The following is a 14,599-nucleotide window of genomic DNA, read 5'->3' as shown; positions in this document are numbered from 1 at the left end:
CAGAGTTCAAAAATGACTATGGGGGTTGACAATAGATTAAGCTGGAAATGCACAACAGATTAGTCTAATGAGCACATGTCAGAAATATTTATCAAGGAATGCAACTCTCACTTTTTCTCAAAATCATGAAGATTCATACCTATTACTCCCTAAATTTGTGTAGAAAAATTATATTCAGGAACAACTTTTTCCTTATTTTCTAACAAATTCCAAGAAATTTTTTTAATATACTGTATAGAAATTTTACATTAAAATTGTCAGTTTTGCTTTATTTTTGACTTAAAGAGTTATCAATAAGAATTCATATACTGACAGTAAAAGTAGGTTTGTTTAAGATGTTTTTTAACATTTAAAGTATCTTTACTACATTTTTCTTTTTAACTGGATTAAAAATTGCCTAAATAATTATGTAGTCGATTATGTAATTATTTAAAATCTTTCTTTGGGGAGGGGGATTACATTTGACCTTCAACCAAGTGAGAATCATTGCTTTATGTAATTTATATAAGTTTGTTTTTTACCTGGAAAGTACACAATACTTCAGATATTATTGTTTAGTTACTTTGAATTATTGCCGTAACAATGTAACTCCTGTGTTTATAAAACTTGCAGAATAACATCTATTCTTTCCTCAAATATAAGGTGATCATAGAGCAGTAAAAAAAGTTGATTTTCATTGAATGGAAGCTACATACTGAAATAACTAAATCAATAATAAATATCCTAATCTGGTATGTAAGCTTTTAAAACAATGTTCAGCACAAAAGTACATGTAAAATGTGAGTAATTTGAATGCATTAGTTTTTCAGTATTCTTTTGCTAATTTTCATTTAAGTATTGCCATGTCTTCTAAGCTATAATTATCACTCATTTTTATGAAACTATTAACATTATCTTTTTTTAATTTCTCCTAGGAAACTCAACTTTGCTGGTCATTGGTTAGCCCTGGCAGCTATTTTTGTGCTGCCTCATGTTTTCCCGCCAGTGGCTAGGTCCAGTGTGCTTTACAGTCGGAAGAGCCACAAATTAGAGTAATATTATTCTCTCAGCAAAACAATGAAAAGTGATCCTTTAGAAGTTAATTTTTTTGGTAAAGAGTCCTAGAATGGAAGTAATTTCAAGAAAATCATCAGAAATATATTTATTCCAGTATTTAAGATATTTGCATATACATAATTATTTACATATACCTAAAAGTTTTAATGGGATCAGTCTTTTAATATAGTTTTTTAATTTATTTTAAAAGTACAAAATATTAAAAGATAAAGACATATAAATGTCCAGTTTAAGAGATAGTTATTTACACAAGTTTTTATGAAAGCACTTATAATAAACAGTCAAACACAAATAAAAATTTTAGTCAAGTGTATTTTATGTGTTAATCGTAAATTGCAATTTGTGAGTATTGTTTGATAAAGCCTGATGTTAGATTTTGTAGTCATCAGGTATCTGCCATATTTTCTATCTCACCCTTTAACTAATAATAAGTGATAACGTAATGGATATGCATATCTAATCTGATTCAAAGAAGCAACTTTTTGAAATAGAAGGTTATAGTTATTTTGATAACCAATCTGATGCAGATCTTACTCCATCTGGAATAAGTATTCTTGCCTTTGCTGAAGAGAGGCCCATGTTTGAACTGTCTCTTGAAACATCTAGAACCATTTGTATCATTTGAAACCAATGGCAATCTAAGATTTAATATTGCTTAATTTTGAAAGGAACTTCTTAAAATCTTAGCAAAGCAGGTATAATAATAATAAATTGGTGCTAGACATTCATCTCCCAAGAAAGAATAATTTTTGTTAAGAAGAAATGGGTGTTCCTGGGTAACAACCCATTTTATGCCTTATCTAATCAGGAACAACTAGGGAACAATTTTTAAGGAAAATTTAGATTATTTTACTGAAGTAGTTTATTTTTAATGTAGTAAACGTTGAACTTTAAAGACTGCAAGGTTTTAAGTGTACTGCACTTGAGAAATTTTCCTTAGAATGAGGAAAATTCATCTTTTGCTTGAATTAATCCTCTTGCCTAAGGAATGATATAAGTTTTCTTTGGTGTAGTAAATTTGGCTGTATTTATCGAATTAAAAAACATCTGGCTGTTGGTTAAGGTACAGGTGTATGTTCAAGTTCTAATTCCTAAATTTTAAGGAAACGGGGAAAAAATTATATTAGCATGTAACAAAAGCATAAAGCAATGTATGTTGAAAAAAAATTCTCAAGTCGAATAAATATATTTTATATTTTAATAACGAAACTATTAAATAAAATTATTTGTAGTATTATAAATTTGTATGCATCTTTATAAGAAACCAAGTATGTAATTAAATATGTAATAAAGTAGTTATGATAATTTTAGGAAATGCATAACAATATCAATAAAATATTGTGCCCAAAGAAAATATTTAGGTATTTGATTGAAATTTCTATTGTTCAGTTTGACATTATTTTAAAATGCTGATAATATCCACAGTTGATTTCATCTGCTAGTTTATAATGAAAGTTTTATATATTTATCGTTTCAATATATTTTTATTAGCATATTTGTCTGAGAATCTAAATTCATAAATCCAGCTTTGAGGAAGTAGCTTTGAAATATTATCTAAGCTAGACTATACTTGTCTGTCGAAGCAAAAAAGCTAAATTCAACAAATATATGCATTCAGTCTTTATAATTTCTCATATATGTTGCTTTGTCTCATTCTGAAATTCTTATGACTTTTTCATATGACATAATAGACAGAACTACAGAAACACTTTACTTTTATAACAGGAAGGAAGAAAGAACTTGTACATGTTTTCTGAATTCCATAACCAAAATATTTCCAGAATTGTTTAATTCCTGCTTGTAACAACATTTAAGGCATATGACTGTATCCATGCTTTGTGATAGGTTGTTAAGAATAATTTTCTACTTTCTTTGAAATTTGCCACTAATTATTTTCATAAAAACTTCTAGTTGAAATTAAGATATTAAATTGATTGCTGCTTCAGTTCCGGGGGGGGAGGGCTTCCAAACAACTTGAAATGCTTAGAAATGTGTTAGAGTATCAAAATAATTTTGAAGAAATTTTCCTGATTTTTAATGCACTGAGTAAATTTTAGATACAAATGGAAGAAAGAAGTAAAAAAGAAAAGCAGTAACAATGTGCGCAAAATTTAGAAAAAGGAGGAGTTCCTCATAATTTTTTTTTAAATAGTGTAATTGCATGTTAAACTTAATAATTGAAACAATATGCATTCAGAATAAATCAAAAGGAAGAAAGCTTAATATATTAGCTTTCAAGACAGCAGTAATTAGGCTTAAGTATTGTTTTTGTGTTTGGGAATTAAATTATCCCTACTTATTATCTTTACTTGCATTTTTGTTGCACTTTATGTTTGTAGTGGAGGCAGAATTAAAACTGATTTAGAAGGAAGAAAAGTTGGTTATCATATTGGTATACTTAAAAGTTTTTAAAAAAAATGTTGTTTTAGATATAGTTCATTATTTCAACTTTTGTGGGTGTCTTAAGATTAAAATTTATTTGTAAATAATTTGGATAAAATTTGCTTCTTTGAATTGGTTTGAAAAATTTCTAGATCTACAGACACACTTAATGGGAGGAGAAAAGTGCCCATGCTTCATTGTGTCTTTTTTTGCACTTCTTAATATGCAACACTTTTAAATGCAGTGTGCTGAAAGGTGTAAAAGAAAACTGAATGTCAAAGATTTTAGCATATATTTAAATGTTAAGTATTTGCACTTGGCTCATTTAAATTATACATAGTATGTGTACAGGGGTAAACTTTTTTGATGACCCATCTCCTTTTTTTTATTTCATCATAACTTTTATTTCTTTTATATTGCCAATAAATTGCAATATTGGGTAGATTGATTAAATAATATTTTATAAATGAAGTTATTACTAAGAAAAACTTTCTAATATTGTATTTTGTGAATAGTCTAGAAGCAATGTACAAGATATCAATGGAATTTTAAGCAGGATTACATTGTGCCAAACAATTTTAAAAAATGTTTTATTTGAAGAATCAGCTTTTGTATAAGTATTTATTGTATTGCTTATATTTTTCTTAAAACAAGTGTCTGTTTCTCATTATCCAAGATAATACAACATTTGTTTTTCAAAGAAATGGATAGTTTCCTCTGTATTATTTGAAAATATTAAGAATATTGAGGATTCTACATGTTAGTTAAAAATATCTGGCAAAAAAATTGTAAATGCACGTAGAGAGAACCCAGATAAACAGATTTTTGTAATGGAATGTATGTGTAAAAATGGCATCTTGAGATAGAGTGTTGTTGAGGTAAGTAGATCAAAGTGGTTAGCTGTCATAATTCATCATTCCTGTGGGAAATTTCGAGCAGTAGAGGTTGCTTCAGAGTTTAATCAGCATGTATATTATTTATGGGTTGCAGGCAGAAACATTCAAGAGGATGCAAAATTCCTGAATAGACAGCTTTCGAATCCCCAAACATTGGAGCATATTAACTAGGAGGTGTGCAAAACTGGAATATTCCTTGCTTGCAGCCATAATGGAGACTGGGAAATGCATATCATTATGATTGAATCAGAAATTCTGGACACATTCTTTGGTCATCATGATTAACAGATTTAAAAAGCATGGATTTCTTCTCCTGGTGGCACAATTAAGGGCATGATCTATAAATGTTGATCTAGTGATCAGATTATCAGTTTCTGGGGTATGAGAAATGTCTTTTTAATCATTCAGATTTTTTTTTTTCTTTTTTTGCATACTCTTTGCTATCATACTTTTAATTCATACTTTTTTGGATACTAGTACACATGCTATTTCTGCATGCTATTTCTGCATTCTATATAAAATCTGCTTATTTTGGTCATGTTTACTTCCTTTATATTTATACCAGATATTTTAGAATCATCCTGTAAATATTTCAAGGATAAATAAATCAATTTTCCCTCTGATGTTGCTGAAAGAAGTAAACAAAATTTATGATTTTAATTGTCCATGTATTTAAAATTATCTTTTTTTTTTTTTTTTTTTTTTTTTTTTTTTTTTTTTTTTTGTAAATATTAAGAAGGATTAATTTAAATGCAATTCAGGATGCTAAAATTTGCTTAAAGTTTATTTTATGTAACATCTGTACTATAAGTCATCTTTTTGCCTTATCTAGTCTTCATAGTTTGTTATTAAGCTTACAATTCATATGCTATTGTATTAAGTCATATAAATGTTGCATAAAAAGTGATTTGATTTAGATTTAAAAATTTGTGCATTGCTTAAAAGTCCATTTTGTCAAATATTTGGAGGTAATTTGTATAATGTTTGATCCATGTTTTCTACGTTTGTATTGGATAACAGCTTGAAAACATTGCTCAGTGTTGAAAAAGTAGTGGAGAGTATTTTTCAATATATGGTCAATGAATGGCATATGTATGATGGAATGCTTTCAAAATTTTGTATGTATTAATTTGTTGAGTTTTGCTATGTAATTCAGTAGCCAAAGGGAAGCATAAATCAGAAATGGAGAAAAGTATATTGTTTGAAAACTTTAGTTAATGTCATTTGTTTAAGTATATTGGTTCTGCATTTACTTATTTATTTGTAAAAGATGTAAAAGCATATTTAAATTGTGATAACTTTTCTAGCCATTTACTTTTCTGGTTTTATCAAAATATATTTCTACCATTTTCTGTTTCTCTCAAATGTTCGTGCTGATATTCTTTTAGCGAGTTACGTGTTCAAATAAATTGTAACACAGCATAGAAATCTTTAAAAATGCTAAAAAAATGGGGAATATTTAGGATTCCATATTTGAATGCAGAGTCAGTTTGAAGCACAAGTGGCATAGGCAGCTAGCTGCGTGAGATGCCAATTTTCAGAGGGCATAATAACTGAATTTTCGTAGAAGTAACTACTAGTAAAGATATGCAGCAATATCCCAGCTTTAATGAATATAAATTCAATGTACTCTTGTTTAAAAATTTCAAAAGAAACTAAATTTTAACTGAGCAAAATAAAAATAAATTCTGAAAAATTAATATACTGAATTATTTTCTAGTATGTATATGATAGTTTTTGTTCCCTCTTTATGCAGTCAGATATCTCCATGTAGTTTTATGTGGTTTTAAAGTTCTGCAGCACAAAATTAGATAATGAAACACTTAACATAGATAAACAATGGGCTTATGAAAAGGGGGAGGAAAACTAGACAATGATAATTATGCTATGATAAGTTGCTACCTGAGATTAATAGCTGAACAATTAACAAAATTATTGGAATGATTGAAATCTTGGCAGGGTATGTTATGGATATTCATTTCCATATTGGACATAGCCTTTACGTTTCACCGATAAGCACTTACAAGCAATAAGCAGTGAAATTTGATGCTGCAAAGAAATGCATGTTGTGTAAAGGCCAAAGGGAAAAAAAGTGCAGATATTGCATATTTTAGAGAGTAAAAAATGAATTACAAGAAACCTGCATTTTAAAAAATTATTTCTAATAAAAGCATTTGAATTTATTAATCATGTTTTAATATTAAAAAATGGGGAGAATTTTTCTGAACCATTTTGTTTAGAGTTGTTTTAAGTTATTCATGCATTTAATTTATATGGAGCACTAACAGTATTACATACCTGAAAGATTGAAAATGCTAGAATTAGGTCTGCTAGGGTGTTCCAAAGAATATAAGTTGAGAATTTAGAAAAATTTAAGGAATTTTCTTTTAAAAATTGTAAATTCATATTGTGTCTGTGTTGCTTGTGTGTATAATTCAGACCAATTAGATATATCACAGAAATATGGCCATGTTTTAAGCTGTGTAAATATGAGTGTCGTATTTGCTTAAACTGCTATAGTGAAGTACAGATATGACTAGAAGAAGATGTAGATAAAGAAGTTAGATTTGATTCATGCTGCGAAACTTTAATTTGTGATACGCCCGTTTTTTATACTTTGAATTAGTTGGCTAAATTTTTGAAGAAATGAAAGTTTAGTTACATATTTAGTTTCACTTAAATGAATATTTGTTTTATTGGTGTAATTTCGAAGATTTTTATAAAAAAATGCCATTTGCATCAAAATAATTTGGCAGAGGAAATAAGACTGTTGAGGAATGTAGTGAGATGTAAATAATATTAATAGCAAGGGGTGCTTGATATTCATAAGCATCCCGTGATATATATACCATCTATAGTTAAAAAAACCTTGAAAGGGATGCTTGAAACTTGTGGAGATTCTAACCTACAAATCTTTATAAGAAGATTTAAAATAAATTGTGTGGTAAGTTCTAAATTTGCCATTTTATAAAGGTTGAAAAAATTACATTGAAGGAAGTTTTAAAGAAAAACTTCTAGAATTTCTAGTTATTATACGATATTAAAATTAAAATGGATATAATTAATTATTACATTTTTCCTCCTTAACTGAACATGTGTATGATTTGTATGAAATACAAAATCAGCAACAACAAAAAAGGAAAAGAAAATAATTTTTTTATACTAGCCAATATTATATAAGATTGTGATTGTTATTACAGATTTTGCATTTGTTTTAATGTGTGCAGTGTACTCCCTGGCTTGTGATCAAAAATGTGATTGTCATTATTTTAAGTTCGGAATTTGTTTTTATGTGCGTTCTGGAAACAATATTGCATTAAATCGCACACTGGTTGCTAACTAACCTAAGCAGATTTTTAAAGTTTTAATGTTCATATTGTAGAGCAGTTTTTAATTTTAGTTGCGTTCTTTACACGTTGACTAAATTTTTTATTTTCTGTGATATATTTTTGAGCTTTGCACTATGTATATGTAGATTATTGTAAAAAAAAAACTGTAATGTCTTATTTTATTATTATTATTTCAAAAAATGTCAGAAAAGATGTATTGTCTGGTATATAGAAAATAAAATATTTTCCTACATGTTTTGTCGTAAAAGCTTCAAATTATTTAAAGCACAAATTACAGACATTACATTATTTGTTTGTACACTGCGCAAAATAAGGGGGGACGGGTCTTATCTCCCTTTCTACTGGGCCGAATAACGAAATTCAGCTTGCGTTTTTATGTCTCGAAAGCGCGACTTAGAATATGTATTAGATTTATATATAGCATTGTTCTAATATAGGTTTTTCGACACAAAATCGGATTTTTTTTTCCTGAAATGACATGCCAATATTCTTTCTTCCAGAATTCGAAATTTAAGTTCATTCTAAATAAAAATCGCCCATTTTTTTATGATTTATTTTTATAAATTTTTCGAAAAAACTTTCGAATTATAACGTAAAATTTTTACCGTCATCTTAAAGTAGATGTATTTCTAAACATACCTGCAAAAAATTAAGAGTTTTTATCCAAAATTTCCTAGGCTATACGTGAATTTACATACTGGCGTGTTTTGAAGTTTGGCATATTTGTTAAAAGCGATAATAACGCCAAATGTGGTTTACGCACTTTGTTAATATTATTTAAAACAATGAAGTATGACTTTTTTCCCACTTATAATGAAAAAAATGAAAGGAAAATGGGTTGCTAGAGATTAAGAAGTTCGCCTAATGAATTTTCTTGGCGCAACTGAAAAAAAAAAAAAAAAAAAAAATGCGCAAATATAAATTTCTCCCATAAATTTCGCACCAAATTCTACAAAATTTTATATTTAGATACAATTTGAATCGTAGAATCGAAATATGAAAAAAAAATTGGCATGTTATTTCAGAAAAAGTCCGATTTTGCGTCAAAATACTTACTTTAGAAGAATGCTATATATAAATGTAATATATATCCTAAGTCTCGCTCTCTTGATATGAAAAACTCAATTTGAATTTCGTCAATCGGACTAGTAGAACGGGAAATATCGAGCTGTCAGCGATGTGTATGTGGTTTTTTTTTTTTTTTTTTTTTTTTTTTTTCCCCATCTAGAGGACTATTATTTTCATTTTGGCATTTTGCGTTGGTTCACTTTCCAAATTGTTGCCACCAAATATTAGAGCCCTATATTATATTTAAAGAGATTAAGTAGCGAAGAATCTGTATAAATGTATGTATGTTTCTCGCATTGTAATAAAACGACTCTACCTAGAGCCAGTACCAGTTTTGAATAACGTACGTTTCCACCCGAATATGGGCATCCGGAAGCCCAAATTTGGAATTTGTTATATTATCTGTTTCATATTTTGCAAAACTTTAACGAATTTTTGGTTAACAAACTCAACGATTTAAAAGCGAGCAATCGCAACGCTGTTCGGGGGAGGGGACTTTTTTATCTCTAGCGCGCGGAACTGTGTATCGGAAATTCTAAAGATATACGAATTTAAAAATTATTTTGCCATATTGCTCTTGAACTGAATTTAATGGTTTTAAGTGCGAAGAACATGATATTTAATAAATGAAGGTAACGCACAAAACGTTAAAATAACGCCCCTTTGGACGTAATTTAAAATCCGAAAGCTTTTTTTTTTTATTTCAAATAAAATATTCAAATCTGCAATTGCATATTCCAAAATATTCTAAGATTGCTATAAATCGACATCAATCACTTTAAAAATGTAACTTTTAATATGTACAATATTTGCATATCATTAATCAAAACATGGTGGTTCAGTTGACAAACACAATCGAAAATCTAAATTTTTTACCGAAGTGTTCCTAAAGTGTACGAAGCATCTAACCATGCATCTATCGAGCTGCCTGTGGAGAGTTTGGAAATTCAGAAGGTACGTCGCGTTTAACACTCGACGCTAGCGCCATCTATCAATTAATCAAAATAATTTCCACAGCATATAATAATATTGGGTAAAGAATTGCATGATGATAAGTTAAGGGATTAAAGAAAAGCAACGCAACAGACCTATGACTAAAGGGAGAGATGCATTCATGGAAGGTATTTTAAAAGGGAGCTAACTCATATTTATGTTGTACATGGGAAAGATTACAAAGATTTTTATGTAGCCAGAACCTGGGTCGAACTACTTTTGTTCAGCGATCTTACCACTGAGCCATTGGTGGGTTGCATATTCATAGAAGAATACTTCCAACTATTTTATTCTCATAGGGCGATTTAAAGTTCATTTTTAAGAATTATTTATTCCAAGCACTGTTTAATAAGTATACTGAAATTATATTTTTATTATGTTTTCATGAAAAAAAAATGATTCTGTTTAGTGAACGATACAATTTTTGTATTGTTGGTCTCTTGCTAGTAGTTAGACTGTACTTTTACTGTAGTTAACATCATACGTGAATAACTTTCAAATATATTTTCAAGAATTACAAATCGTAATTCAGCAATAGCATCAGCTCCTGGAGAAACAATACTGCTGGCACAGTATAGTTCTTATTTCGGTTGCATTTCGATGATACGATCGGCCATTAGAGCCAGTTTTTCGATATCTTCATCACTAACGATTAAAATATTGCGCACAGAATCTGGCATTTTCTGCAGAAATAGTGTTTTAAGAACTTTATCCGAAATGCCATCAGTAGCAAGATTTCGCATTTTTTGTAAAAGTTGACTAGGTTTACTATCTCCCAAGTCTATGCCTGTTAGCAGTCTCTGTAAACGTTTGTTTTCACTTTCTTTAAAAGTGTCAACAGACGTTCTTTAGCAACAGTATATTTTGTTTTGCTATTGTGGCTTATAATATCCCACAAACTTTCAACAAATTTTGCTTCAAATTTCGAAACTAAGTAGTTGAATTTAGTTTCCTCGGCAGTTATTCCACAAATAGAAAACTGTGCTTCCACTTGATGAAACCACCTCCGTTCAGCCCAAAAGGGAAGCATTTTCACACTTACCCGTGCTATTTCTTCTTTAATCGCCGATTCTTCACTCTCTGGCATCTTTATTAATAATTCCGAGGTTACCAAGAATGTAGTTGCTTGCAAAGTTCTTTTTTTATAATAATTTAAACGGCCAAAAACAAAAGCAAGAAGAATTTTGTTTCATATATAACATCTTTATTATTCTTTTGTAGCGCTCGTTAACTTCTTGCTGATTCCAACCATGACAACCTTCTAAACTAAACTGGAACTATAGGTGAAGTGAAAGTAGTAGTTATTATCTAGTAGAAGTAGTTGTAGTTATTATGATCAATAATAATTGTTGTCTACAGATGCTTCATCGGTGAATAGCACATTAGCAGGGAAACGGCGATCTGTAACGCACTTTCCAACATACCGTTGTGCAAAAGCAATACGAAGGTGCATAATCGCCCGGTTGAAGTGCCGGGATACGCTGCACGTGTTACAGATACATTCCGTTTTGTCTGAGAATCCTGCAGATGCTGGAACGGGAAAGCCCTACTGTGTGCGCTATACTTCGCGTATTCAAAATTGGAGTCCCCTGTACCAACTTGATGTAGCACATTCTCTTCAATGTCCGGATCCCCTGCTGATCGCCCCCGATTCATGGCAGCTCTTTGAAAGGTACATGTTTCAGATAACCTCCGGTGTAGCCTTGCAAAGGAAATGTGGTTGGTTGGTACGCCTCATAGGGTATCGTTCCGCGTACATGCGCTGTGCGGCTGGCCCACTGCAATCTACAGCTCCATATGCCAAATGCATATCGGCTAACTTCGTGCTCGTATAATTATTTACCCTGCTAAATCTGCATGCGTGTGCGCTTGTCCTTGTTCCTGCAAGAACTTTCACGCAACGCCATCTACCGCGTCAGAAAAGCTTTTCAGATCCTGCATTATTATATGATCCGAGTCGTTAGAGTGCACCCTTCCTCTCCTAGAAGTTCTAGAATGTGGTACTGGGACACCCCGTATATATTGTTATGTGAGAATTTATATTAGATAAGTTTCATTGTGCAGAATGTTCAGAAGTTTGCCTTCATTTACTTATGGTTTCACTTTTTTTTACTATTAGTTATTAGTTTGAATTTGTATTTCCTATTTTCAGTTCAAGCCAAAGTGTTGGCTTCCTGTACGCCCAAGAGAGGTCGTCTACCAATACTTTGAGTTCAAATAAAGGGTGTCTTAACCCTTCTTCAGAGTTGTTATGTACGCACAGGAACTCATTGAATAGTCGCTACTCAGCCCTGCTTAGATCTAGCAAGTAAAGAAATTTATTTCAACTAGAGCATTACTCCTTAAGTATACGTAGGTCAGTCAGAAAGTTAGTTGCACACCTTCGTAAAAATTTTCTGTGAAAAGCTGTTTTGATGAAATTGTCTGGCAACACTTCAGACATTTAGCTGTATCGTGTGACATAGCGGCTTTCACGAGGCAATTTTAGTTTGTCTGATAATTAGTCTTAGACATGTCTCGAGAGCTGCAAGTGGCGTCCAAATTGGAAATGCGTGCACTGATTCGTTTTTTGTGGGCGAAAGGTTATAACTGCGGTAGTTGTATAAAGTTTATGGTGAAAATGCAGTGTCACGTCAAGTCTTCCCGAAGTGATGCCACATGTTTGAGAACAAACGTACAGATATTGACGACGCTGAGCGCGAGGAAAGACCATCAACTACCACAAGTTCTGAAAATACTGCTCGCGCGAATGAATGCATTCTTGCAAAAAGATGCATAACAATAGACGAAATCTCTAATGAAGTGGATATTTCTCATGGAAGTGTGCATAAAATTATTGCTTATAAACTTCAATTTAATAAAGTTTGTGCTCGATGAGTACCTCGCCTACTGACGGACGAACATAACGGGAAGCATTTTGAAAGTGCATTAAAATTTCTGCAACGTTACCAAAAGGAAAGAAACGAGTTTTGGATTAATCATTTCTCACCTGAAACGACATGCAGCTCCCTCGAGTGAAAACATTCCTCTTCCCCGACTCGAACAAAGTGTCCAATTGTTCCGTCTGCGGGAAAAGTTATGCTGACACTGTTTTTCGACAGAGAAGGTTTGGTGCATACAGAGTTTATGCCGAAAGGAAGCCACAATTAATTCATCTTCTTATTGTGAAACACTAAAACGATTTCGACAACCACTTAAAAATCGACGACCAGGTAAACTGTCGAAAGGGATTTTGCTCCTGCATGACAATGCAAGACCGCATGCAGCAAAACAAATGTGCGACCTTCTGAAAACATTTAGGTGAGAAGTGTGGGATCACCCTCCTTTATAGCCCAGGGCTTTCATCGTGTCACGTCCATGTTTTTGGTCTCATAAAAGCAGAAATTTCAAAGCGACGATACCATTGTGATGGTGAGGTGAAAGCTGCAACTCAAAGAAGAGTTATCTAGCACTGAACGAGATTTCTTTGCTAAAGCCATCGAAAAACTTCTACGCCTCGACAAATACTTAAATAGCGGAGGTTTGAAAAGTAGATTTTGAATGGAACTTCAGATAAGGTACAGATTTATTTGTAGCTTATATATCTTGATTTTGATATTTGTTTTCTTCTTATATTCCACGCAATGCTAGCCTTGTATTCTGTTAATGAAATATAGCTAGTCAATTTTTAGTTATTTCATAATTTGTTTTCCTTAGATTTTGATTTACATATTTTTGTTCTTTTTCCATCTTCTATATTCATTGTCTTAATACTCTTATGTGATACTTCTCCCATTTTTAATTACATTTATATATTTGCTGTATAATTAATAATTAACTATTCTTTATGTAAATTACGACACCAGCACACATTCCAATGAAATTTGTGTCTCGTGTTGTTAATGTTAAAAGATATGAGTGATTATGTTTTTCACGCTATATCACAAACATTCGCTGTGAAACTCAATATCACAGGAAGCCACCTCGAACATCAATAACAGCTTTTTTTACAAGGCAGGGCATCGAATAACACACGAGTTTTGAACAGTGTCCTGAGGATGAGCTTGCCAGCCTGATTCTGCCCGAATCCAGAACTCATGAAAGGTGACTGGTGGAAGTACTGCACGGATTGGTTGTTTAGTTAACCATTTCCCAGACATGTTTAATGGTAGATGTATCTGGTGAACGGGAGAAGGAAAGAGCAACATCTGCTGTGCCTACTAATAGGCTTAAATGATCCGGGCTTATATGTGATCAAGCATTGCCTTGCTGGAATATAACATCTGGGTAAGTGAAAATGCATTGATCTCGGAATCTGAAATGTTCCCGATGAACATTTTCAGTTGATAATTTCGTCAGTAAAAATCAGTTGAGATCGTGAAACGAATGTGTGCAAACAATGACGCTTGGCGTTGGGCCGATATGAGGCTTCAAAATAAGCAAATAATGTCTTGCTGAACTGATGGACGAGTTTTGATTTGTTAAATAGTGCTTCACTGCAAATCAGCTCTGGAAATGTGTCCGAACTGTTACAAGTTTGAAATAGACGTATCTGTCAGGTTATGCTATCTAGCGACTTTATGGTACTTTTTCTATATTTTTCCTCTTATATGAATCACAGCTGTTTACTGATGCTACTTTCACATTGTTGCACTGGTGTTTTGTTCTGTAGTTGTAGTTTGATGATACAAAAGTCCAGCTTCTTTCATATTAATAATTCTTTCTGTCTTTAGTGCCTGTCATAGGCAAATTCTAATGTACCTCACAACAATGTCCTTTGGTGATGAGGCACATTAAAATTCAAGAAGCGTCTTCTGAAAGTTTCACAAAGGATTCTTCATTCATTTGAACACTTTTTGAGCTATTTATTAAAAC

The 14,599-nt window shown here is 31.6% G+C and overlaps 1 protein-coding gene across 2 annotated transcripts in view; it reads left to right on the top strand.

Annotated features, from left to right (window-relative positions):
- oys (lysophospholipid acyltransferase 6) overlaps positions 1–7,918 on the top strand; it is a 72,241-nt gene extending 64,323 nt beyond the window's left edge. For both annotated transcript variants that reach the window (XM_035353854.2, XM_035353853.2), the window contains one exon: positions 915–7,918. In XM_035353854.2, coding sequence (XP_035209745.1) covers positions 915–1,035 — 121 coding nt within the window. In that variant the 3' untranslated portion in view covers positions 1,036–7,918. The remainder of the gene's footprint in view (positions 1–914) is intronic.
- The last annotated feature ends 6,681 nt before the right edge of the window (positions 7,919–14,599 follow it).

This window comes from Stegodyphus dumicola, chromosome 3 (assembly GCF_044657685.1).
Source record: "Stegodyphus dumicola isolate Sdum_Otavi_A_Nest chromosome 3, ASM4465768v1".
Lineage (NCBI taxonomy): Eukaryota > Metazoa > Arthropoda > Arachnida > Araneae > Eresidae > Stegodyphus > Stegodyphus dumicola.
This window is presented reverse-complemented; position numbering and strand designations above follow the sequence as displayed.